The sequence below is a fragment of the Ursus arctos genome, unplaced genomic scaffold, assembly GCF_023065955.2.
Source record: "Ursus arctos isolate Adak ecotype North America unplaced genomic scaffold, UrsArc2.0 scaffold_1, whole genome shotgun sequence".
Lineage (NCBI taxonomy): Eukaryota > Metazoa > Chordata > Mammalia > Carnivora > Ursidae > Ursus > Ursus arctos.
The window spans coordinates 31,254,514-31,280,879 of record NW_026622763.1 but is presented as its reverse complement, the minus strand read 5'-3'; the positions used below and the strand labels follow the sequence as shown (position 1 = coordinate 31,280,879).

Here is a 26,366-nt window from a genome sequence, read left to right as displayed (position 1 = left end):
TCATTCATGGTATGTATAATTTCTAAATTTTATATAGTCCAACATAATCCTTATAGGGACCAGATATGTTTTGGAATTAAGCATTTTTTGAGTTTTTAAAGGTAATATGGTACATGTACCGTAATTATGTAACTCTCCTCTTCCCTCCATATCTGAGGTAGGGGTCTAGTAGGTTAATACATCTACAGAAAAACATATATTCAAAGTGGGGTTTTCTTAAAAGGCAACAAATAGCCTCATTTCACATTTACTACTAAATGAGATAAGATTAGGTCAGATTTTACCACAATATGAATTACAAACAGCTTCAATTTCAGAACTTTTTGATTTTGGAATTGCACTTAAGAGATTATGGAATAACCTACCTATTGTTGGTGGAATATTCTACATATTAATTTGTTTATTGCCTGTCTCTCCTGTGTGTTTGTGTCCATCACAGACAAAGGAATGACCACCTGGTATGCTCACAGACCAAGGATTTTTTTTTTCTGCTGTATGCCCAGTGCCTAACAGATAAGTATTCAATCAATATTAGTTAAGTTGATAAATGAAAGCTTCTAAAAGGATTAGTTGTTTTTGTTTTTTACATTATAAGTAAGCGTCACCCTATAATATATTTCTTCTCAACTGAAGGAATAGAAAGAAAGCATTTTAAAAGCTTCTTAAAATTCTTTCTTCTTTTAAGGTTCACTAAAAGAAAACAATATGATAAATGGCGTTTCGATAAAACTACTGGAAACTACACCTGGGCTGTGTGATACAGTGGTAAGAAATTCCACAGATCTAGGTTTGCCCTTCTTTGAATTCCCATTTTCTATTTAATTCCTTATCTATCATTCATTCACCCATGCTTATCCATCTAGCTCTCTCTCTTTCATTTGGATATCTCACCATTCTTGGCACAATGTATTTTCTGTAAGACAAGAGGATTGAACTCAATGGTCTTTAGCAGTTCTATGATTCCACTAACAGTTAAATAATTGAGGTAGCAATCACTCTGACTATCCCAGAAGTTGGCTGACCAGTCTGAAAGACACATAATCTTGTTCATTTAATCACAATGACAAAAATAGAGACTAGTTTTAAATTGAATTTAGCATGTATATTCAATGCCAAGGAAATGACATATGTGCCAAATATATATTTTATGTCACATACACACAACACTAAACTTCTGTGTGAGTTTCTGCATAAGAGTATGCCCAATAATAACAAATATTTATCGAGCATTTACTCCGTGCCAGGCACTATTCTAAGCTCTTTACATATATTGAACTTATAACAATTCTATTAAATCTAAGTAGTAATTTTCCCCACTGTGGTAGATTGGATCATGTCCCCTTTCCCTAGCACACCTCCATGGAAAGTATATGTATACACCTCTGCTCTGTGACTTTGGGTCTGGACTTGCTTTGACCAATGGAGTAACAGAAGACATCACGCAAACAGAGCCTTGAAATATGCTTGTGCAGTTGCACTTTTTCCCTTGTTATCTTGTTTTTTTGTTTTGTTTTGTTTTGTTTTGTTTTTAAGTAGGCTCCATGCCCTGTGCAGAGCCTAATGTTGGGCTTGAACTCAAAACCGTGACATCAAGACCTAAGCTGAGATCATGAGTCTGACGCTTAACTGACTGAGCCACCCAAGCTCCCCTCTTGCTTTTTACCCTGAGGAAAAAAAATGCTTTAGTTAGTGCCAAGGAAGATGAGAGATATTTGGCTCAGACTTAGACCCATCCTCCACTTGGAACCACGTCCACTTGAGGCCAGCGTGGATCATACCTACTTCAACTTACCCACAGACTCCTGAGCAAAAACTAAAAGCTTACTGTGGTATGCCAGTCAGATTTTACGGTTTGTACTACAGCAGAAGCTCACTAATAAACTTCTTTTTCATCGAAAATAAAAATGAGAGGCAGAGACTGAGTAACTTATCCAATCTTTCAGTTAGTTAAGTGATATGGGATATGAAGCCATGCAACTCTGGCTCAAGGGCCACTCTCTTAACACCTATGCTATAGTGCCACTACATTATACTGGCTGTATTATATGATATTAAGCCATTTATTAATATAGTAGCAGGTGGTTTGGCATAGATTAAAATTCATAATTTTAGGTAGACTAACTATCAATAGACAAAATTATCTTGCAGTGAAATGTTTCTTCTGGAAAAATTAGTAAGTATAAAATAAATGTACTATTTCCTAGAAGCAGATTAATAAGACTATATGTGCCTTGAGGTGGCTTTCCAGCTCACCCTGCTACCATATAGTAGCCCTCAGTGCTGATATCTCTGCTACATGATGCCATCTTCTGACCTTGGCTAATTCAGGCATGCATCTGTGATTCAAACTGGATCAGTTAGGTTTCTCTTCTGGTATTTTGAAATGTGGACCCATCACTGGGAGCCACCATCAATGGCCCTATTCTGGAGAAAGCTGAAATCTCCAGAGCTACCCCTGTTACGTTCTTTCTCACCTGTCAATTCGCTGATGGTGTCTTCCCAGACAAATGTGCTTTTCAAGTAAGCTTACTAAAAACCTATTTTTCTTGTTGTAACCAAAAGAAATTTAACAAAACAGATTTTTTAAAAAATCCATTGTTTTTATTATAATTTTAAGTGCAAAGTTTTCTTAAAGAAGAGACCTGATAAAGTTTGCATTTGTTTTACATTCTATCAAAGTAATTTTGGAATTTATAGTTATGGATTGTGTGTTTCTTGATAACTAGTTAGAAATCCTTCTGTATTTTAAGAGCCAGCATCTATGGACTGTCTGTGAATAGAATTACATTTCAGTAAAGTTGAATAAAGTCGATTTTTCTTTGCAACCCTATGTGTTTTATTTTATGCATTTAAAACCCATTTTGTTTATGATGAACTTTCTATATTCCTTTTGATAACAAAAAGCAAGTAAACATATGGGATTATTTTCATCACTAATTCAACTCAGAAACTATATATGAGACCCCAAATATATTCCAGACATTGTTTTGGGTCCTGGGGATACAGCAAGAACAAAATAGTCTGGGCTTTCACAGAGTAGTGATAAGAAAGAATATGTGGAATATAATTTGAAAATTTCTTAGTATTATTAGTAATGAACCTGATAGATCCATACAGTAAAAAGATAAAAGTGGCTTAAAGGTATAAGAGTATGGAGGCAAAATGCCTGAAGAAAATGTATGTGCAATCCTTATTCTATTCCTAATCTTTAAGAGGGATATATCAGCACAAGGAGCTCTACCAGAAATCATAGGGAAGAGTAAATAAAAAGTGTAACCACCAGCACAGCGGCATATTTATGTTACACTTTGTACTTTACCAGTGATTTTCATAGATCAGTGATTTCGTATATTACAATATGACCTCTTAATACTTCCTTGAGATGAGCAAGTGAGAAAATGGAGCCTCAGAAGTTTGAGAAACTTGACCACTTTGAGTAGTGGTAGAACAAGGGCTACTGTCTAGTTTCCAAACCTAGTTTTATTTCCATTACATCACATCATCTTTACAAAAGACGATTAGTCTCACGGCCGGCAGGGATGAAGTTTTTTTATTTACTTCTATGAGATACTCATGGAGCGGGACTTGAGAAGCAACATTATTGGGGTCACACAGACGCTGCTGGTGACAAATGGAACATCTTTCATCATTAGGCATATGCTCAAATTAGTAAGAACTTTGGAATGGTGTGATAGACTTGGTAGTGGGGATGTTTATGAGTTCATTACTTAAAGCAGATTTTCTTAACTGGTGGATTTAACCATTTAGAGCAGGAGCTGGCAAACTTCAGCCTGTAAAACAAATCTAGTCTGACACCTGTTTTTGTATGACCTGTGAGCCAAGAATGGTATTTACATTTTTAAATGTTTCAAAGCATCAAAAGAAAAAAATATTCTATGACATCTGAACATTAGATAAAATTTAAATTTCAGTGCCCATAACTACAGCTGGAACACAGCCATACTCATCTGTTTATGTATTGCTTATGGCTACTTTCACACCTTAGTAGCACAGTTGAGAAGTGCCAGAGACATGCTGGTCTGTGAAGCCTAAAATATTTACTACTGACCTTTTACAGAAAAAGCTTGTTGACCCCAATCTAGAAGATCACAGTTTTCCAAGGAGTTCATAATGTTAACAGCAATAATGACATCTGTTTAAACTTGTAATTTAAAAAATTAATAACTGTATAGTTAAATACTTCTTCCCGTTAAGAGCATATGAGTGAATGACTATCATAGGGACCTTAGGAGCATGCTTCTTTCTAAGCCACTCAGCTATTCACGTGGATGACCTCCTTGACATCGTGGTGTCTGTGATTATTACAGAAGTTTAAATTGTTTAGCTCTCAGTCCTACCTTTTGAAACTTATTGCCACATAGATTGCTGGTTAAAGATAGCAAGCACAAAAAACTTTTGTTGGCATATAATTAATGAGAAGCATAAAATTCCTATGAAGCCTGTAACTATGCATTAGGACAACCATCAAATCTGTAAATTGCACTTATCTAATCAAAATAAACTAAAAGTCTCAAATACTTTTAAAAAAAGGCATAATTAAAAGGAATATGGTCCTATCCCCAATTTTCTTGAGCAGAATTTATTATTTAGGAATTAAAACCAGCTGATTTCAAAAGCATAGAAGATGAAGAACTCCAAAAGATGAGATCATAAAAGCAGTTTGGCACCTACTTTTTTTTTTAATTTTATATGTTTAATGGTCATAGATATGTATAATATATTTATGTTATTTTTTTATTTTTTAAATTTTTTTATTATATTATATTAGTCACCATACAGTACATCCCTGGTTTTTGATGTAAAGTTCGATGATTCATTAGTTGCGTATATGGTACCTACTTTTGATGCTGTAACTTAGAGTTACTTTTCGGTATACATTTAAATACTCACTTGACCACAAAGTCAAGTGTTATTTAAAATATTGTCATAATTTTAAATTTACTATTGTCAAATCATTTTCTCTCCACATATTGAAGATAAATTAAATAGCAGGTCACTTACTAGCAGTGAAACCACTTGAATGTCTTAATTATGTATATTAATATTAGTTTATAGGGGCACCTGGGTGGCTTAGTTGGTTAAGCATCTGCCTTTGGCTCAGGTCAGGATCCCAGGGTCCTAGATGGAGCCTCGCATCAGGCTTCCTGCTCAGCGGGGAGCCTGCTTCTCCCTCTCCCTCTGCTGGTCCCCCTGCTTGTGCTCTCTCTCTGTCAAACAAACAAACAAATAAATAAAATCTTCCAAAAATTAAATATTAGTTTACATTTAAAGTAAATATTTATTTATTTATCTATTTATTTGTAAGAGGAGGGGCGGGGCAGAGGGAGAAAGAAAGAGAGAGAATCTTAAGCAGGCTCTACACCTACCCGAAATCAAGAGCTGGATGCTTGGGGTGCCTGGGTGGCTCAGTCAGTTAACCATCTGCCTTCAGCTCAGGTCATGATCTTGGGGTCCTGGGATCGAGCCTGGCAGGGAGTTTCTCCTGCTCTCACTGACTCCCCCCCCCCCCCGCTCTCTTTCTCTCTCTCAAATAAAAACATTTTTTTTTTAAAAAGAGTCAGATGCTTAACCGACTGAGCCACCCTAGTACCCCTACAATAAATTTTATGATATAATTTTTAACAATATAGTTTAAGTGATAATGTTTATTCACTCTACTCATTCATTCATTATTCCTTCAGCAAACAGATCAGCATAAACTCTTTGGCAGCTACTGTAGAAAAGTCAAGAAATAAATGACAGTTTTTGCTTTGAAGGAATTTACAGGCCAGTGACTGGAAAATAGACACGTATACAGAAAGTTAAAATATAGTTTGATTAAAATTCTGTAATTCATGTAAGGTAAGCTGCTGATAGATATAAAGAAGCTGCTATATTATAATTTAGAACAAAAATGAACTTGCTTCTCAACGTGGCTCAGTTAACATCATTGAGCTGAACGTGCTGCAGCTAGAAATACTCAAGAACCAGCAGGACCAGGAAGTGAAGTTCTTGTCCACATCCATCACCCAGTCCAGGGTGGTACAGACCAAGTATGTGGAAGCCAAGGAATGTCTGAACATGCTGAATAAGAACAAAGGGAAAGAACTATTCATCCCATTGACGAGTTCTACGTATGTCCCTGGGAAACTACATGATGTAGCACAGGTACTCATCGACGTGGCAACAGGCTACTATGTAGAAAAGACAGCTGAAGATGCCAAGGACTTTTTCAAGAAGATAGACTTCCTCAACAGGCAAATGGAGAAAATCCAGCCAGCTCTGCAGCAGAAGCATGCCATGAAACAGGTTGTCATGAAGATAATGAGCCAGAAGATTCAGCAGCTCACAGCCCTGGGGGCAACTCAGACTACTGCCAAGGCCTGAGAGCTTGTTTCAGAAATGGGGCAGAGGGACCCTGTGACTTTGTGGGTGTGGCTTCCTGGGGTCAGGGAAGAGAAGGGTCTTGTGTTTAATGCTAATAAGTGTACCCGCTGGGAGAAAAAAAATGAACTCAGTACCTAGAGGTAAGAACAGAAAAGAGAGAATGAAGTAAGAGGTATTAATAAGGTAGAATCCATTGGGCATACTGATCAATTAGATGAGGAAAGTAAGACAAAGATTTAAAATTATTGCCAATAACAATGTCCTTTATTTAGACATATATAAAGAAAGAAGGTCTAGTGAATGCTTACCTAGAAAAAAGGATAAATTGAATATTCTCTACAGATGGCCAAATTTTCCTTCCCTCTTAATTTCCAGATATTACAGACAATCCCTCAATTCCCAAAATTTTTGGGAGCCAGATGCATTTTGGAATTAAGAAGTTTTTAAAATTTTGAAAGGCAAGCTTAAATCTCTTACAACTATCAAACAGACACGCAAAAGCTTTTTTTAAAACACAAATTTTTGGGGCGCCTGGGTGGCTCAGTCGTTAAGAGACTGCCTTCAGCTCAGGGCGTGATCCTGGCGTTATGGGATCGAGCCCACATCAGGCTCCTCTGCTATGAGCCTGCTTCTTCCTCTCCCACTCCCCCTGCTTGTGCTCCCCCTTTTGCTGGCTGTCTCTCTCTCTGTCAAATAAATAAATAAAATCTTTAAAAAAAACCACACACAAATTTTTAATGTCTAAAACATACATCAAAGACTGCTGAGTACCAAATTATAATTTCAGGTTTCTTGTCACTGAAGATTAATAATTGATTCAAAAAGAATGGACTCTTATGAACTGATGAATAGACACACAAAATGTAATATAATCCATACAATGGAATGTTATTTGGCCATAAAAAGGAATGAAATTCTGACATGCTATAAGATGGATGAACCTTGAAAACATTAATCTAAGTGAAAGACAGACACAAAAACCCACATACTATATGATTCTATGTATATAAAATGGCCAGAATTGGCAGATTCATAGTGACAAAAAGATTAGTGGTTGCCAGGGACTTGGAGTAGAGGGGAATGGAGAGTGACTGCTAAAGGGTGTAGGGTTTCTTTCTGGGGTGGTGCAAATGTTATGAAAGTAGACGGTGGTGATTGATGTACAGCACTGTAAATATACAGAAACGAACGAATAGTACAATTTAAAATTGTGAACTGTACAGTATATGAATTGTATCTCAATAATGCTGTCATTAAAATTTTTTCGTTAAAAAAAGAATGAATTCATTTTATCAGATAATCTTCTGTTTCTAAAGTATTTCAAATAAGCTGCCAAGAGACTTGGGGAAATATTTCTGTTCATGACTGTGAATAACTACATTGATCTTATAAGATATACCTAAAAGAAAATAGTAGTATATTTCTTCAGATATTTCATGTTTAAAAATCTAAACATACATAAATAAGTCTAAACATGGAACACACATAATTAGCATAGATAAGACAAGAAACATAGGGAAAGAACCAAATAATAGAATAAGGCTGGGCTAGACTATAGTATGTCCTTATTGCAAAGACTAACAAAAGTTACAAATTTCTATCAAATGCTGAAAATAGTTATAGAAAGTTACTCTGGCAATTTTCTCCCTAAATATAAAGTCCAGCTTATTTTAATTCCAATTTAAGTTACAGAATTGGTTTATAAACCAATATAAAGCTACTTATATTGGTGAACAATGGCTTTTGGAAACGAGAAAATTTAAAATCGAATATTCAACCAGAAAAATGAAAGAATGAAGAAACCGGAATCCGTCTGCATTTGAACAACCTTAAGTTTTTTTAACTTATGAGTTATAGAGGAAAAAAGAAAAAGAAAACAAAGAGAAAGCAAAATCCACCAAAATCTATATTCATTTATTTGGGTTCCTGAACTTGATGTTCATTTTACATTGAAGCTGTTACTCACTAGAACACATAAATTGGCTTGATGGCTAGGGTATTAAGATCTGCTAAATGGCCCCTTCCAGTAGCAGATCACAGCTAGTTAACAAAGAGTAAAAAGAGAAATTTTCTTCAGTAGATTAGGAAAAGCTACACTGACATTATACGGCATAGTTTCCTCTTGTATATATACATATATACACGTATATATTTATAAATGTATACATTTATATATATAAAAGGAAATAACGAAAAAAATTTTTTAGAATATAAGTAATAAAACATAGGTACAACTGAAAATTTATTTAAAAAATCCTGAATGGGGGGTGGGGGATGGGTTGGTCCAGTGATGGGTATTAAGGAGGACACGTATTATTGCCTGGAGGGCTGGGTGTTATACACAAACAATGAATCATGGAACATTACATTAAAAACTAATGGTGTACTGTATGGTGACTAACATAACATAACATAATAAAATAAATAAATAAATAAATAAATTAATTAATTAATTTAAAAAAAGAAATCCTGACTATATGTAGTAAGAAACCAACTATTCCTAGGAAATAAATTATAACAGGATAAAATTCTTATCAAATTACCAATGTTTATTTAGTCATCTAAATTATTTTTTATAATTTATGTGTTTTGTTCACATTGAATAATATAAGTAAAATGGATAAGCTTCAATTTATAAATACAACCTGATAATATGATTACTAGATTCTGTTATATAATCATGAGCTAAATTCAAGCTGTTCCCAATATTTATCCCAGTATGTGGTAAATCACAACATTAAAAATGCTTTTTTGTTGTTTTGTCCTTTTAAGATCAGAATATGTTTAATGTTATGAAAATATTTAATAATATAAAGTATAAAATATAATTGGATCTAGGTAATTTAGCAAAATGTGAGCTTCCCATTTTATAAAACCTATCTCCTGAACAGTCTGTGTAAAATAATATGGCATGTTTGAAGTATTAGAAAAAAAATAATTCAGCTATCTTTCATAAATTGTATACTCTTAACATTGGAGGTAGAAGGGAATAATGGGAAGGGTACATATACGTTAAGATAATGTAGCAGTGGCAACTGATTTGTATGAAAATTAGTCTGTAGGTCTTATTTATGATGAAGAAATTCAGCTAATGCTTGCAGCTGGAAATAAGTAGTTTCATGGCTTTTCTTTTCTTTTTTGAAATGAAAATGATATTAAGATCTATTATATAACAAAGTTTTTTTTTGAAATGAAAATGGTATTAAGATCTATTATATAACATAAAGATCCTGTGATCAAATAGTATTTATTAAGCTTCTTAAATAAAGTTCACATTCAAATTTTAGTTGGAACTGAAAAAGAAATAAAAACCAAATGCCTTCCTTCAATAGGTAGTTTTTTAAAAATTTTTATTATTTTAATTGAGATAAAAAATAGGAACAATAAATTATCTTCAACTAAAAAAAAGTTACATTTAGATGTTTGTCCTTTCAACTTTCTTTTTTTTTAATGTTTTTTTATTATATTATGTTAGTCACAATGCATCCCTGGTTTCTGATGTAAAGTTCGATGATTCATTAGTTGCGTATAATACCCAGGGCACCATGAAATATGTGCCCTCCTTACTACCCATCACCAGTCTATCCCATTCCCCCACCTCCCTCCCCTCTGAAGCCCTCAGTTTGTTTCTCAGTGTCCAAAGTCTCTCATGCTTATTTTATACACACACACACACACACACACACACACATATATATTTTGTTTTTTGAGAGAGAGAAAGGGCATGTGCTCATGTACACACAGGGGGAGATGGGAGGTGCGAGGTGGGAAGGGTCAGAGGGAGAGAGAGAGAGGGAGAGAGAGAGAGAGAGAGAATCTCAAGCAGGCTCCACGTCCACTGCTGAGCCTAACATGGGGTTCAATTTCATGACCCTAGATCATGACCCCAGCTGAAATCAAAAGTTGGCTGCTCAACACACTGAGCCACCCAGGCACCCCCTATATTTTTATTAATAAGTAATATGTGAAACTAAAAATCTCAAACAGCATAAGACTATATATAATTAAATGGTCATGTGTAGCAAATTCAGCTATATGGACTACTATGTCAACACAATCAGTTTTAAAAGGTGATAGAAAAAAATTATGCATTCATGGTAAAATTAAGTGAAGTTCATTATATTATGCTAATACCAACTAAAGGACAGAAGTAATAATAAGGGCTAAAATCATATTTGGATTTAGAAAAATTTTGTATTAAATATAAAGATGTTTAATAAACCCCATACAGAAACATAACTGGAGACACTTAATTAAAATTTAATTTGCTTCAAGTAAATTCTTTTACTATAATTTATAGAATAGAGGCATGTGGTGACACTATTTCTATTAATTTTATAATTCATGGAAATATTTGTTTTGTTATTAAGAGCTTAGTTTGAGAGTTTAAAAGAAAAATAAGTAATTAAAGAGAAAAGCTGGGGAATGAAGATCTCTTATAAGTGACAAACAGACAAAAAGAATCTATAAAAATAATTGTAATAGTCAAATGATCTTTACAAGTAACTTAAAAAGAAACACAGGTAACTAAAAATGTTGAGTAAGAATTAGGTATGTGGCAAGATCACAAAATTATTTCCAGTCACATATTTCACCTGGAAGAAATGAAGAGTCTTATAATTTAAGCTTATTAAAGTAGCTATCTGGGTAAAGCAAAAACACAGTATGGTGCCCTTATTTCATGTTTTCAAAATTGTATGACATGTGAGCTACACTAAAATCAATTGATTAATTAACTAATTAATATGGAATAATGAAAGGAAAATTCTACATTCTATGTTTCCATTGCAGAATATTTTCAAGTCCTATACGTAGGAATATAAAGTATAACTGGTATTATAAAGTAAAAATTAACAGATCTGTACAATTAGCAAGAAGGCCAGACCAACCAAAGTATATACCATATGTATTTTTACCTTATATCATCTTTCCTTCTGCTATGACCTTCCATTGCCTATCTCATTAACATATTTTAAGACTTAACCCAAGCCCCAAATTTTCCATAAAGTCCATCCTATCCACTCCAGCTCATAGTTATTTCCACTTTCTCTAGACTCCTGGTTAAGAATACCACCCACTTAAAAATTATGAGATACATTGACAGTTTTTCCTATCACAGAGCTATACCATACTTCATTTTTAAAATAACTTTTTAAATTAAAGTAATTTATGATCAATATAATTCAAAATGCATAGAAGGATATGAAGCAGGGGAAAAAAAAGCCCCAATCTTCTTGCCACAGATAAACACCACCAATAATTTCTTGCATGTCTCCTTTTACAAATTTTATATACCTCTTAGAAACTCTTGGGGACAAATTATTTAGAAGTTTTCCAGATTTAGAAAGCTAATCTGATGCATTTACTGCATTTTACCTAACACCAGCCAATGGTATCTAGGATGCATCTCACAAAAAAATACGTCAATATTTCTGTAGTGAGTACTCACCCTTTGATATAAATATAGAACATAAATAATTTCAAACAGGCTTTATTTATTTTTTCCTCAGAGGATATGTCCTTTTTTTCTCCAACTTCATTGAGGTATAATTGACATATAAGACTAGTAACTTCAAGGTATATAACATGGCGATTTGATACACGCTTATATTGCAAAATGATTATACAGTAAGATTAGTTAACAATTTCATCAATTCACTTAATTACGTGTGTGTGTGTGTGTGTGTGTGTGTGTGTGTGTGTGTGTGTGTTTGTGGTGAGAACATTTAAGATCTACTCTCTTAGCAACTTTCAACTATATAATAGTTATTGTTAACTATAGGCACCATGCTGAATATTAGATCCCAAGAACTTAATTCATTTTATAACTGGAAGTTTGTGCCCTTTGAACAAAATCATTTCCTCATTTCTCCCACTTGCGAACCCCTGGAAACAAGCACCATTCTATTCTCTGTTTCTATGACTTGGGGCTTTTTTCCCCCAAGTTTTTATTTAAATTCCAGTTTGTTAACATACAATGTAATATTCGTGTCAGGTATAGAATTGAATGATTCAACACTTATATACAACACCTTGTGCTCGTCACAATTTTTCTTCAAAATTCCACATCTAAGTGTGATCATATATGTCTGGCTGACTTATTTCACTTAGCCATAATACTTTCAAGGTCCATCCATGTTGTCACAAAGGGTAGGATTTCCTTCTTTTTTCTATGGCTGAATTCTATTTATTTTCTTCATTCATTCATTCATTCATTCATTCATTCACTGATGGACACTTAGGTTGTTTCTGTCTTGGCTATTGTGAATAATATTACGAGAATAGGGGTGCAAATATTTCTTTGAGACAGTGATCTATTTCCTTCAGATATATACCTAGAAATGAAACCATATGGCAGGTCTATTTTTAATTTTTGAGGGACCTCCATACTCTTCTCTATAGTGGCTGTACCAATTTACATTCCCACTAATAGTGCATGAGTTTCCTTTTTTCCACACCCTTACCAGTACTTGTATCTCCTCTCTCTTTGATAACAGCCATTCTGACAGATGTGAGGTGATATCACATTGTGGTTTCGATTTGTATTTCCCTGATGATGAGTGATGCTGAGCATCTTTTCATGTACCTGTTGGCCACCTGTAAGTCTTCTTTGGAAAAATGTCTATCTGCGCCCTTCTGCCCATTTTTAATCAGATTATTTGTTTTTAGGCTATTGAGTTATAAGAGTTCCTTGTGTTTTGAATATTAACTCCTTGTCTGTTATACGGTTATGAACAGCTTTTAAATTCATAATGAATTTAAATAGGCCTGTAATGTCCCCAGGTCAGTTAGGTTTTGCCCAAATGTGCTGAGGGAAAATGAAACTTTTGGATTGCAGAGCTTTTTGCCTTTTAGAATTGTAATTATAAACCTGTACTGATACTACCCATAAAACACAATACACTACATGTATAATGATAAATTGTATCCTTTTGTTCTTTCATTTGCTTCACTATGAATGAAACACAATCTTATCCTGTCACAATGTTCAATGACTGAAATCTATAGAGAATGTCACATATTTGACTCTCACTAAATACAGCTAGTAATTTAGTACCCACTAGAAAAAAGTCTTATTGCTCAGTTGTTTCTGGATTTGTATATATTTCCTAGGAGATCGGCAGAGAATTCAGATAGTGGGTCAATTGAAGATGCTCTGTTAGATGGCATATGGTGTATTCATTGAATGTCTTTAACTACTGTCTCCAGTATCATCCCTTACATTGCTTCTGGATGTATCCCACATTCCCTCTTTTGCCATTGATTATAGCTTATTAAGTACAGACATCTTTTACACATGTTTCATTCATCCTTTGATATTTTCCTCTTTTCATCTTCAACTGTTATGGTTTTTCTTTTTCTGATCTCCTACCAGCTATGTTCAGTAGATTCTCATTCTGGCTGATAATCCGTCTAACTCTTTCTGATATGCAGGTATGGATTCAATTTTTCTATTCAGACAGCTAACCTGTTATCCGAACAACACGTATTAAATAGTCCATCTTTCTCCACTGACATGTGATGCCATCGTATCATTTTCAATATTTCTTCCCTTATCAAGTCTATTGGAGTTTATAATCTTGTTTGTTCTGTCAATTCATATACCAATACAGCCTTTTCCAACTAGGGTTCTGTGAGAGAATTAAGTTCTAAAAAAGTGATATGTGACTATTTTCTTAATTATCCCACAGGCAGTACTTTTCTGATTCTCCCAAGGACGGTACACAGCTAGTACCATTTTACATTCCATAGAAAGGAAGTTAATTCATTATATTCATTGGCTGAATAACGGCCACCCAAAGACACCATGTCTTAATGCCTGGAACCAGTAAACATTACTTTACAAGGAAAAAGGGTATTTTCAGATGTGATTAAAGGATTTTGAAATGAGCAGATTATCTTGAATTATCCATATGGGCCGTAAATGCAATCATAAAGGACCTTATAAGAGAAAAGCAGATATATACAGAAGACTGGGAAGCAATGCAGCCACAGAGCCTGAGATTGAAGTGATGTGGCCATAACTTAAAGCATGCTGGCAACCACTAGAAGCTAGGATAGGCAAGAAAAGGATTGTTCACCTAGACTCTTTAGAGAAAGAAGGCTCTGCCAACATTTTGATTTTGGCCCAGTGACACATATATCAGATTTCTGTCAACTAGAAAAGTGAGAAAATCATTATCTGTTGTATTAAGCCACAAAGCTTATGGTAATGTGTCATAGCAGCCATAAGAAATTAACACACAAACAACGTACCTAAGCTTATTGTAAATACCCACACAATATGCCTAGGTACAGTATGGGCACTAAGGCTTAAAGTTATTTGGTATACATGAAAGTTACTCATATGGATACATTATTAATATTGTACCACAATATATCTTATTATTTATAGTAGTTACTCAGCTGATTTTAATTCTGGTGTTAGTTCCAGGTATATAATCATATCATCTGTATGCAAGGGTTTAACTTCACCTTATTGATTTTTAAAAAACTTCTCGTATCTTTCTCCTGGCTGATTCCCTTCACTATAATGTTAAATGACAGTCGTGACAGTGGGCATCTTTACAACATTCTTGACTTGTACAAATGCATTTGCAGTGTTTCCTCTTTCCTCCTTTTCCCCCAACACTTGCTTAATCTGTCATGAACTGTGAGGAGAACGAATACACTTCCTACATCTAGTGTGTTTTGACTATTTTCTTGTAGCTGCACTGTTTTTGCTTTATAACTGTTGGTGTCATGTTATTTGGTTTGTAGATACTCATAACAGCTACATCATCACTGAATTACACTCTTTACATTAAAAAATAACTTCGTTCATCTCATGGGATGTTAATGTGGACTGGTTCCTCTGGTCTGAAGTATTTTGTTTGCTTTTATTTGGCTTAATTTTTATCTTTAGTTTTCAATATTCCTAAAATTCTTTAATTTACATGTGTTTCTTGCATATATCAGAGAGTAGAATTTTGCTTTGTGCTTTAGCTGGAAATCCACTTTTTAAAAAACTAACATGAATTAAGCCCATTTACATTAATTTTGCTCTTGGCTGATTCCCTTCAGTACAATGTTAAATGATTGTTGTGACAGTGGGCATCTGGTAGATAGAAATGATCTTCATTCTATTATTATTTCAACTTATTTTCTGGACTTCAAAAAAGAAAATATTTTATCATTGTTGTTTACCTCATTTTTCTCCATGTTTAGTTCCTAATTGTTTCAGTAGTTACAACTTTATGCAACTTTTTATAACTTTGTTTTTATTTCCTTATATAAGATCTATTTGTTTACTCCCATAATCAATTATGATATTAACATATTTTCCACTGCTGTGTCCTGCTCTTTCTTTCATTTGTCACATTTCAGCTAATATTTTCAGTGTTTTTTCTTTGCACTGTTAAACTCTGCTCATATTTTTATTATTTGCAGCTTTAATTGACAGTTTTTGACTTGAAAGTGTTGAAGAGGAGGAAATCAACAAACTTACAACTATAAAAACCTGGGAGGAAAGGAGAAAATAGTCAAGGTAGTTTATCATTTCAGTTTTTAGGGAATATAGTGTTTATATTTTGTTCTTAAATTCCCACACTTGTTTTAGTCTTTATTTTACAGTTAAATCGTTTTAATACTCACTACTTATCCTTCTGTGGTAATTTTTCTAGTTATTTCCATCTGATTGGCAGTTCATTTTCTAGAAACTTTTCCAAAAAGGGCATACGTGAAATAATATTTTCCAAGTTCAAAACTGTCTGTACTTTATGTCTAGAGACAGTTTGAATAAATTTAAAATACAAAACCCTTTCTTTTCTACAAGATCCAGTAGATGTTATTCCATGTCAACTGTCACTAAATGTTGATGTGGATAAATCAGAGACAAGCCTGAATATTCTTCTCTTGTATCAGTGACTTCATCATTCTTTCTTCATGTTTAAAGTCCAGGATGTCCATGAGGATATGTCTTATTGATAGCTCTAGGTTAATTTTCCCTGGCCCATGGTGTGCCCTTTCAGTATGTAGATTCAAACTTTTCCCTATTCTATAGAAGAATTGTTACATTTTAACTTCAAATATTCTTTTCTATTATTTTGGTTTTTCTCTTTAGTTTCTCAGCCTCAATTTACCTAGCTATACACATATACACACATTTTTTCCCCTAATTATTTTGTTCTTTCTTTGGTTTATTTTATTCATTCTCATTTTGATCTTTTATGTTCCTTAAAGCACTTTATTTTTTTTTTTTTAAAGATTTTATTTATTTATTCGACAGAGATAGAGACAGCCAGCGAGAGAGAGAACACAAGCAGGGGGAGTGGGAGAGGAAGAAGCAGGCTCATAGCGGAGGAGCCTGATGTGGGGCTCGATCCCAGAACGCCGGGATCACGCCCTGAGCTGAAGGCAGACGCTTAACCGCTGTGCCACCCAGGCGCCCTTATTTTTCTTTTTTTAAGTTTTTATTTGAATTCCAGTTAGTTACCATAGAGTATAATATTAGTTTCAGGTATACAATTTAGTGATTCAACAATTCCATTTAACACCCAGTGCTTATCACCAGTGCCCTCCTTCATCTCCATTACCTATTTAACCCATTCCCCGCCCCCCATCTACCTCCCCTCTAGTAACGATCAGTTTATTCTCTATAGTTAAGAGCCTGTTTCTTGGTTTGTCTTTTCCCCCCTATGATCATTTGTTTTTGTTTCCTAAATTCCACATATGAGTGAAATCATATGGTACTTGTCTTCTCTCACTTATTTTGCTTAGCATTATACTCTCAAGCTCCTTCTGTGTCATTGCAAAAGGTAAGATTTCATTCTTCTTTATGGCTGAGTAACATTCCATTGTGCATGTGTGTGTGTGTGTGTGTGTGTGTATCACATCTTCTTTATCCATTCATCGGTTGATGAACATTTGGGCTGTTTCCATAATTTGGCTTTTGTAGATAATGCTGTCATAAACATTGAGGTGCATGTATCCCTTCAAATTAGTATTTTGTATCTTTTGGGTAAATACCTAGTAGTGCAACTGATGGATCATAAGGTAGTTCTACTTTTAACTTTTTGAAGAATCCCCATACTGTTTTCCACGTGGTTGCACCAGTTTGCATTTCCACCAACAGTGAAGAGGGTTCCCCATTCTCCGCATCCTCACCAACATGTTACTTAATGTACTTTCTATAATGTTTAGTCTCCCTTGTGGTCTTTCCAATTTTATCTTTGAAATAAATACTTCTTTCATAAATCTGGCCAACTCATAATTCATCTCCTACTATCTTTACAACATTTTCCCAGACATCTTGCTTTCTAGACCATGAGTTTCATCTGAGGTAATTGCTTTATTCATTTTCTTCTCTCTCTACCTCTGTGTCCACCTATCCATCTATCCCTCCCACCCTTCCTCCCCACCTTCCTCTTTCCTTTTTCTTTTTTCATGGAGAAGCCCATATGAAAGATTTTCCTCAATATTAAGATTCAGATATAATCCCCAAACCCTAAAATAGGCAAAAGTAGCAGAGACTAGCAGAAACCACATAAGAATGGATGAGGAAAAAGTTTTGGAGAAATGTAGTGATAAAGGACCCTTGTAGTACAGATCCCAAAAAATGAGAGCAAAAAGTATGCCCTGAAGGTATATAACATACCTAAGTTATCTTGTTTACAACCACGGGTATGGGAAGAGATAAGCTGAGTTGTCAGCAGAATCCACTAGACTCAGGTTTAAAGAAGCAGAGTGGGTAGGAGCTACACAAAGAATACACAGATAAGGCTACTCCTTTGTGAAGACTAGCAAACATGAAACAGTACTCTGGACCCTCCTACCAACACACACACCCCTCTTAAAAATGCCTAGCCTGCTAAAACCATTATAATCAGCCATATGTAATAAAAAGGGAACTACTATGCACTGTTAAAATAATACTATAATAAAAGAAGATGAAAAGAATAGCAAAACATATTAATAGGCAGCAATCAATCACTAGAAAATGGTACTACAGTGCAAGGGAGAGGTTGGACAATTGAATATTTTCATTAACCATTTGCAATTCTTCTTTGATAAACTGCATGTTCATGTCTTTTATACAAATGAGTTTTCTTTTCTATATTGAATTGTTAGCACTCTTTCCATATTAAGAAAATCAGCATCTTCCTTATTATAGCTACCAAGTATTAATTCTTAGGTTTTCAAGTAACTTTTAATTTAATTTTTGGATTTTTTCTAATTACTTAGACATTTTTATAGTAAAAAAACATCTGTCTATTATTTCATGGCTTTTTAGGAGTTGCTTTTTAAACAAACACCTGAAGTTATCACTCAATGTTTTGTAAAGATGTCTTAAATTCCACAAATCCCATACTTAAAACTCACAAATGGCTTCTTGTCATGGCTAAAATAAAACCTAAATTTAGTATTCCTTAACATGACCTCTAAGGTCTTTACATGTGTGACCCCTTCAATCTCTTCAGTCTCATTTCAAACTACTCTTTCTCTCACTTTCTCCATACCAGCACATGAAATTTCTTGCTATGCCTCAGACACATTAGTTCTTGCTGACCAACCAGCCTGTCCATTTGCTGTTCCATTCTGCTACTCTGGCCACTCTTACTCCATTCATGGCTTTTACTTCCCTCATTTGGATGGTTTCTGCTTCAATATCATTTCCTCAGAGTCTTTCCTGACCACCATATGTAAATTAAAATAGCATTCCTGGCTCTTCATCACCCACTATCTGCTTACCATATTTTATTTTTCTTTCTAAAACATGTCACTTTCTGAAATTACATTATTTAACTATTTACTGGCTTATTGTCTATCTTCCGAAATAGGTAGTGAGCTCCGTGAGGGCAGGGACTTTGTCTCCTTCACTGTATATATCAGCTTCTATGATAATCCCGAGTAAATAGTTGGTGCACAAATATATTTTTTAAATGAATGAATGAATAAATAAATGATGTTTCCAGTGTTTAATCTTAAAAAAATGTTTTAAAGCAGCTTTAAAAATTGCCCCATTAGTTAAAAAAAGGCATAAGAAAACAAACTATTTAGATCAAAAGCACTTCTTTAGAAGTTCTTGTTTTTAAATTTTGGCTTTATGATGTTCTAAGTGTTTTTAAAACCCATCAGTATATGTATAACATATAATTTCCTCTGTGGGGAGACCAGATCATATGTGTATTTGAAAACAATTTAATTTAACTTTGATTTACATTTGCTTTACATGTTATATTTTTATAAAAACTGAGATTTTATATCTATAACCTTCTTGAGAAAGTAAGTGTAATAAATTGCAAAATCCTTGCCTCAGTGTCATTTAGCTTCTAGCGTGGGCACACAATAAATATTACATTACATAATGCATTAGAAAATTTAAGCTTATAAAAAAAAGAAAAACAAGGTACGATGAAAAAGGGTTGCAGTTTAAAGTAGAATGGTCTTACAAGAAGAAAACCAGAAAATTCACAAATATGTGGAGTTTAAACAACATGCTACTAAACAACCAATGAATCAAAGAAGAAATCAAAGGAGAAATTAAAAGATACTTGAGACAAATGAAACTGGAAATACAACATATCAAACCTTACCAGATGTAACAAAAACAGTTCTAAGAGGGAAGTTCATAGCAATAAAGGCCTGCATTAAGAAACAAGAAAAATTTCAAAGAAAGAGCTTAGCTTTACACCTCAAGGAAACAGAAAAAGAGTAACAAAGCCCAGAGTTAGTGGAAAAAAGGAAATAACAAAAATCAGAGCAGATATAAATAAAATAGAGACTAAAAATACAATAGAGAAGAAAAATTAAACTAAGAATGGTTCTTTGAAAAGATAAAATTGACAAGATAGATGGTCTTTAGATAGAGTCACCAAAAAAAGAGAAGATTCGAAGAAATAAAATCAGAAATGAAAGAGGAGACATTACAATTGATACCATAGAAATGCTAAGAATCATAATTATGAAGAATTATATACCAATAAATTTGACAATGTAGAAGAAATGCATAAATTCCTAGAAACATGCAACCTACCAAGAGTAAATCATGAAGAAATAGAAAACCTGAACAGATGATTCCTAGTAGAGAGATTGAATCGGTAATCAAAACATCCCAAAAAACAAACAAAATTCCAGGATCTCTGGCTTTACTGATGAGTTCTACCAAACATTTAAAGACGAATTAATACCATAGTCCTTCTTAAACTCTTCCAAAAATTAGAGGAAGGAATGTTTCCCAACTCATTGTATCAGGTCAGCATTACCCTAATACAAAAACCAGACAAGGATGCCATAAGAAAATTATAGGCCAATATCCCTGATGAATATAGATGCAAAATCCTCAACAAAATAGCAAACCAAATTCAACAATACATTAAGAGGATCACACATAATGATCGAATGGGATTTACTCCAAGGACACAAGAATGTTTTTACATCTATAAATCAATCAATGTGATATACCACATTAACAAGTTAGAAGATAAAATCATATAATCGTCTCCACAGATGCAGAAAAAACACCTGACAAAATTCAGCATCTTTTCATGAGAAAAACTCTCAACAAACTGGGTGTAGAGGGAATGCACCTCAACATAATAAAGGTCATATATGACAAGCCTAAAGCTAATGGCACACTCAATTGTAAAAAGCAGAACACTTTTCCTTTAAGATGAGGAACAAGATAAGGGTGCCAACTCTCATTACTTTTATTCAACATAGTATGTAAATGGGGTCCTGGTGTGAACAATTAGGCAAGAAAAAGAAATAAAGGCATCCAAATCGAAAAGGGAAAGGTAAAATTGTTATTATTTGTAGATGACACATCATATGTAAAAACCCCTGTAGGATCTACCAAAAAACTGTAAAAATTAATAAATTAAGTAAAGTTGCAGGATAGAAAAGCAATATGCAAAAGTCTACTGCATTTCTATACACAAATAAACTATCAGAATGAGAAATTAAGAAAACAATCCCATTTGCAATTGCATCAAAAAGAATAAAAATACCTAGGAATATTAACCAAGGAGGTAAAAGACCTGTACACTGAAAACTATAAGACATTAGTAAAAGAAATTGGAGAAGACACAAATAAATGGAAAGATATTCTGTGCTCATAGATTGGAAGAATTAATATTGTTAAAATGGCTATACTACTAAAAGCCATTTATAGGTTCAATGCAAGCCCATAAAAATTGAAAAAACAATCCTAAAATTTATATGAAACCACAGAAGACTCTGAATAGCCAAAGCAATCTTGAGAAAGAACAAAGTTGGTGGCACCCTGCTCCCAAATTCCAAACTACATTACAAAGCTGTAGTAACCACAACAGCATGGTATTGGCATAAAAACATACACATAGATCAATGGACCAGAATAGGGATCCCAGAAATAAACCCATTCATATAGGGTCAATTAATTGTGACAATGGACCCAATAATATATGATGAAGAAAGGACAGTATCTTCAATAAATGATGTTGGGAAAACTGGACAGCCACATGCAAAAGAATAAACTGGACCATTATTTTATACCATCCACAAAGATTAACTTAAAATGGATTAGACTTGAGTATAAGATCTGAAACCACAGGACTCTTAAAAAAAATCAGATAGTAAGCTCCTTGATGTTGGTCTCAGTGATGATTTTTTGGATTCGACATGAAAAGCAAAGGCAACAAAAGAAAACCTAAAAAAGTGGGACTACATCAAACTAAAAAGCTCTGCCCTGCCAAACTACCAAAATGAAAAGCAAACTACTGAATGAGAGAAAATATTTGCAAATGATACATTTGATAAGGGGTTAATATCCAAAATGTATAAAGAACTTATAAACTCAACACCAAACAAAAAATCTGATTAAAAGGGGGCAGAGGATCTGATTAGATATTTTTCCAAAGACATACAGATGGCCAACAGGTACATGAAAAGATGCTCAACATCACTCATCATCAGGGAAATGCAAATCAAAACCACAATGAGATATCACCTCATACCTGTCAGAATGGCTATTCTCAAAAAGACAAGAAGTAACACATGTTGGTGATTATGTGGAGAAAATATGTGCACTGTTGGTAGGAATGTAAATTGGTGCAGCCACTATGGAAAACAATACGGAGGTTCCTCAAAAAACTTAAAAATAGAACTATTATATTTTCCAGCAATTCCACTTCTGGGTAATTTTGCAAAGAAAATAAAAAACCTATTAATTTGAAAATATGTCTGCAGCCCCATGTTCATTGCAGCATTATTTATAAGAGCTAAGACATGGGAACAACTAAGTATCCATCAATGGATGAATGAATAAAGAAAATGTGGTGTACATATGATTTCACTTGTGTGTGGAATCTAAGAAGTGAAAAAAAAAAAGAAAGAGAGAAAGAGAGAGACAAAGAAAAAGAAAGAAAAAGAAAGAAAGAGAGAAAAAAAGAAATAGATAAAGGGGATTAAGAAGTACAAACTTCCAGTTATAAAATAAATACATCATGGAGATAAAAATTACACCATAGGGACTATAGGCAGTAATATGGTAATAATGTTTGGTGACAGATGGTGACTGTACTTGTGATGAGCATTGAATAATGTATAGAATTGATGACTCAATATGTTGTATAACTGAAACTAATATAACATTGTATGTTAATTATACTTCAATAAAAAAGAACATGTTGAAAAGAAGAAAATGCATATATAATGGAATATTACTGAACCATAAAAAAGGAAATGTGAAATGTGGTGTATATATAATGGAGTACTATTATTCAGCCATAAATAATAAAATCTTGCCATTCGAGACAACATGGATGGATATTGAGGGCATTATGCTAAATGAAATAAGTTGGATACGGAAAAACAAATACCAAATACCATATGATCTCACATATATGTGGAATCAAACAACAAAAAAAAAATCCCAAAATCATGAGCTCACAGATACAGACAATAGATTGATGGTTGCCAGAGGTGGGGGTGGGAGTGGGCAAAATAGGTGAAAAGGGTCAAAAGGAACATATTTCTTTTTTTTTTTTAAAGATTTTATTTATTTATTTGACAGAGAGAGAGACAGCCAGCAAGAGAGGGAACATAGGTGGGGGGGGGTGGGAGAGGAAGAAGCAGGCTCCCAGCGGAGGAGCCTGATGTGGGGCTTGATCCCAGGACTCCGGGATCACGCCCTGAGCTGAAGGCAGATGCTTAACGACTGAGCCACCCAGGCGCCCCAAAAGGAACATATTTCTAATTATAAGATAAATAAGTCATGGCACTGTAATATACAGCATAGTGACTATAGTTAATAATACCATACTCCATTTTCAAAAGTTGCTAAAAGAGCAGATCTGAAAAAAAAAAAAAGAAATAGAATGGTCAGATAAGTCTTGTTGAAGAGGTGAAATTTAAGCAAATGTTTGAAGAAGATGAGGGGACTTATCAATGTAGTCAAAAGAATGCATTTCAGACTCAGAAAACAATTCTAGAAGGGCGGTTTCAAATTTTTAAGGAATGTTAGCATGAGATAACATGCAATTTCTCAAGATGATTATTTTAGAGGACTTAACATTCATTTGCATGGCATATATTTGTTTAAAAAGTCAAATCACTTTAGTCATATTTTAAATGATAGTATACATGATATCTTTGTAGAGTAAACACTCATAGGCAATATAGAGAATTGTGTCAATAAAGAAATTCACACTCTATATTGATAACAAATGTTTTCCCCTTTAACACATTAGTGCACTTATTATTTGTTGTTTTTCTTTTAAATGTCACAGTTGAAGGTATGAATTAATACTGAAATGCTAAAATGTACTAATATTAAAATCACCATCAAAAGCCTGCCACATTATTTGCCTTTCTGATGGTTAGTTTTTTGCATCAGTTTGGATAGGCTAGAGTACAGTTATTCAGTTAAACACTCTTGTAGGTACTGCTGCAGACATATTTTACATATTTTTTATAGATGTTAACATCTTCAATCCACATAGTCTATAAAATATGTAATAATTAAAAATTCTCTGTATGAGAAAATCTAAGCTTACTGAGCATTCTTTGAGTGTTTAAATTAATATAATATTAAAAAACTAAAGTGCTTTACATGCAGTATTTTATGTACTCCTTACAAAAACATAAGTATTACTCATATTCCCATTTTATGGATGAGGAAGCCAAAGCACAGATACTGAGAAACAAAACTAGGTATTCAGAGGTAGACTGTCATGAGACCATGAGAACCCAGGCAACTGTAGTGCTAAACATGGAGGATACAAAACAAAACAAAAAGGCATCTAAAAAGAGTTCAGTCTTGTTCGATCTCGGTAAAAGTTAAAGAAATTCAAACAACAACAACTCTGCAGTACAACTTTACACTTTTAAAAAGAATAATGTTAAAAGCTATCAAGGCTTGGGAGAAAATGATGTAATTTGTATTGATTATGGTAATGTAAAATATTTTCATTTTTTAGAAGTTAGTGTAGCCAGTCATTAAAAATTTCAGATGCTATGGCATAATAATTCTACTGCAAAGAATAAAGTCTCTGTAAACAACAAAAAGGAAAAACAATCTTTCCCTAAATCACATGCAACATGTTGTAAATTACCTGTGTTCAAGCAAAGATAAATGAAGAAGCATGATGGTTTATCAATAGAATACACAGCCATTAAAATGATGACTATGGAGAAGCATTCTCCAATGATAACATATGAGAAGCTTTATACAAAGTACTCTATGATCTTCCTGGAGAGCATCTCACATATTAGCACACTGACGGCTTTCCTATAGAAAAGAAACTTCCTTTGATGTTCAATTAAGTATTTTCCAAACTTATCTGGAAACAGAACCCTTTGTGTACCAGTTACTTACTGCTGCAGAATAAACGATGCATACTGTTTACAAGTTTAGGCAGAATTCAGCAATAATAGCTTCTTTCTGCTCAACTCAGTGCCAGTTGGGGCAGCTTGAAGGCCTGGGAGGGGGATCATCTGAAATTTGCTTAATCACACGCCCGATAAGACCTCTCCTGTGACCTGGGCTTCTTCACACTATGGGGGCTAGGGTTTGAAGGGTGAGCACCCCAAGAGAAACAGAGTCAGGCATAGCTGTACTATCTATAATGACGAAGCTTCTGCAGCTACCTAGTGTAACTTCCACTCCATCTACTCATCAAGGCAGCCAAATTTCAGGGGAAAGGGAACCATTTCACCTCTTAATGAGAGAGTGGAAAGGTTCTGGAAGAACCAAACAAGGAAGAGATATCCCAGAATGATACCTGTGCCATCAGGGATACCAGCCAGACCAGACTGCAATGTGACTCAAGTTGAGGACTTTCATCAAGATTCCCCACAGGCTATTTTAATGGCTTTTCCTCATTCTCTCTTTTATTTCTAGAACAGTCTAGCAAGAAATTTATCAGTTTTATTGATATTTCCAAAGAACCACCTTTTGCTTTCACCAGTCTTTCTATTGTTTGGTATTTCCTAATTTATTGATTTCTGATTTTATATTATTTCCTTGTTTCTAGCTACTTTGGATTTAATTTGCTTTGCTTTTTCTTAAAATTATAAATTTCTCTTTAAGCACTTAACTATATTCCACAAATTTTCTATGTGTTTTTATTATCATTCAGTTCAAAGTATTTCCTAACTTCCCTTATGATTTCTTATTGATTCATAGGTTATTTAGAAGTATGGTGCTTAATTTCCAAATACTTGGGAATTTTTCATACTTTTTTGTTATTGGTTTGTTACTTAATCCTGTTTTTTCTTCCCCCGCAGAGAACATATTCTGAATGATTTTAATCTAAAGTTTACTGAGACTTGTTCTATGGTCGAGCATATAATCTATCATAATGAATGTTCCATGCAGAGTGCTAAAGAATTCATAGTCTGCTGTTACTAAGTATATGTTCCATAAATGTCAATTAGGTCAGATTGGTTTTTACTGTTGTTCAAGGTCTCTACTTGCTAATTTGTCTACTTGTTCTAGGAATTGCTGAAAGAGGACAGTT

The 26,366-nt window shown here is 33.9% G+C and overlaps 2 protein-coding genes across 9 annotated transcripts in view; one reads left to right on the top strand and one right to left on the bottom strand.

Moving 5' to 3' along the window:
* MBD5 (methyl-CpG binding domain protein 5) overlaps positions 1–26,366 on the bottom strand; it is a 444,593-nt gene that overhangs the window by 234,878 nt on the left and 183,349 nt on the right. For 3 of the 8 annotated variants that reach the window (XM_057317496.1, XM_057317489.1, XM_057317493.1), the window contains exon 3: positions 5,083–5,228. The exons of the other annotated variants lie outside the window; for them this stretch is intronic. The gene's annotated coding sequence lies outside the window, so the exon portion shown is untranslated. The remainder of the gene's footprint in view (positions 1–5,082; positions 5,229–26,366) is intronic. 8 annotated transcript variants of the gene reach the window in all.
* PFDN5 (prefoldin subunit 5) lies at positions 3,574–6,509 on the top strand. Its single transcript, XM_048213898.2, has 2 exons — positions 3,574–3,669; positions 5,908–6,509. The coding sequence occupies exons 1-2, from the start codon at positions 3,574–3,576 to the stop codon at positions 6,385–6,387; spliced, it is 576 nt and encodes a 191-aa protein (XP_048069855.1). The 3' UTR covers positions 6,388–6,509.

What these genes read in the sequence shown, in the direction of transcription:
- PFDN5 (XM_048213898.2), top strand. Translation starts at nt 3,574, where the DNA reads ATGGAGCGGGACTTGAGAAGCAACATTATTGGGGTCACACAGACGCTG. An exon ending in TTAGGCATATGCTCAAATTA is followed by an intron (nt 3,670 to 5,907) that starts GTAAGAACTTTG and finishes ATTATAATTTAG; the next exon opens with AACAAAAATGAACTTGCTTC.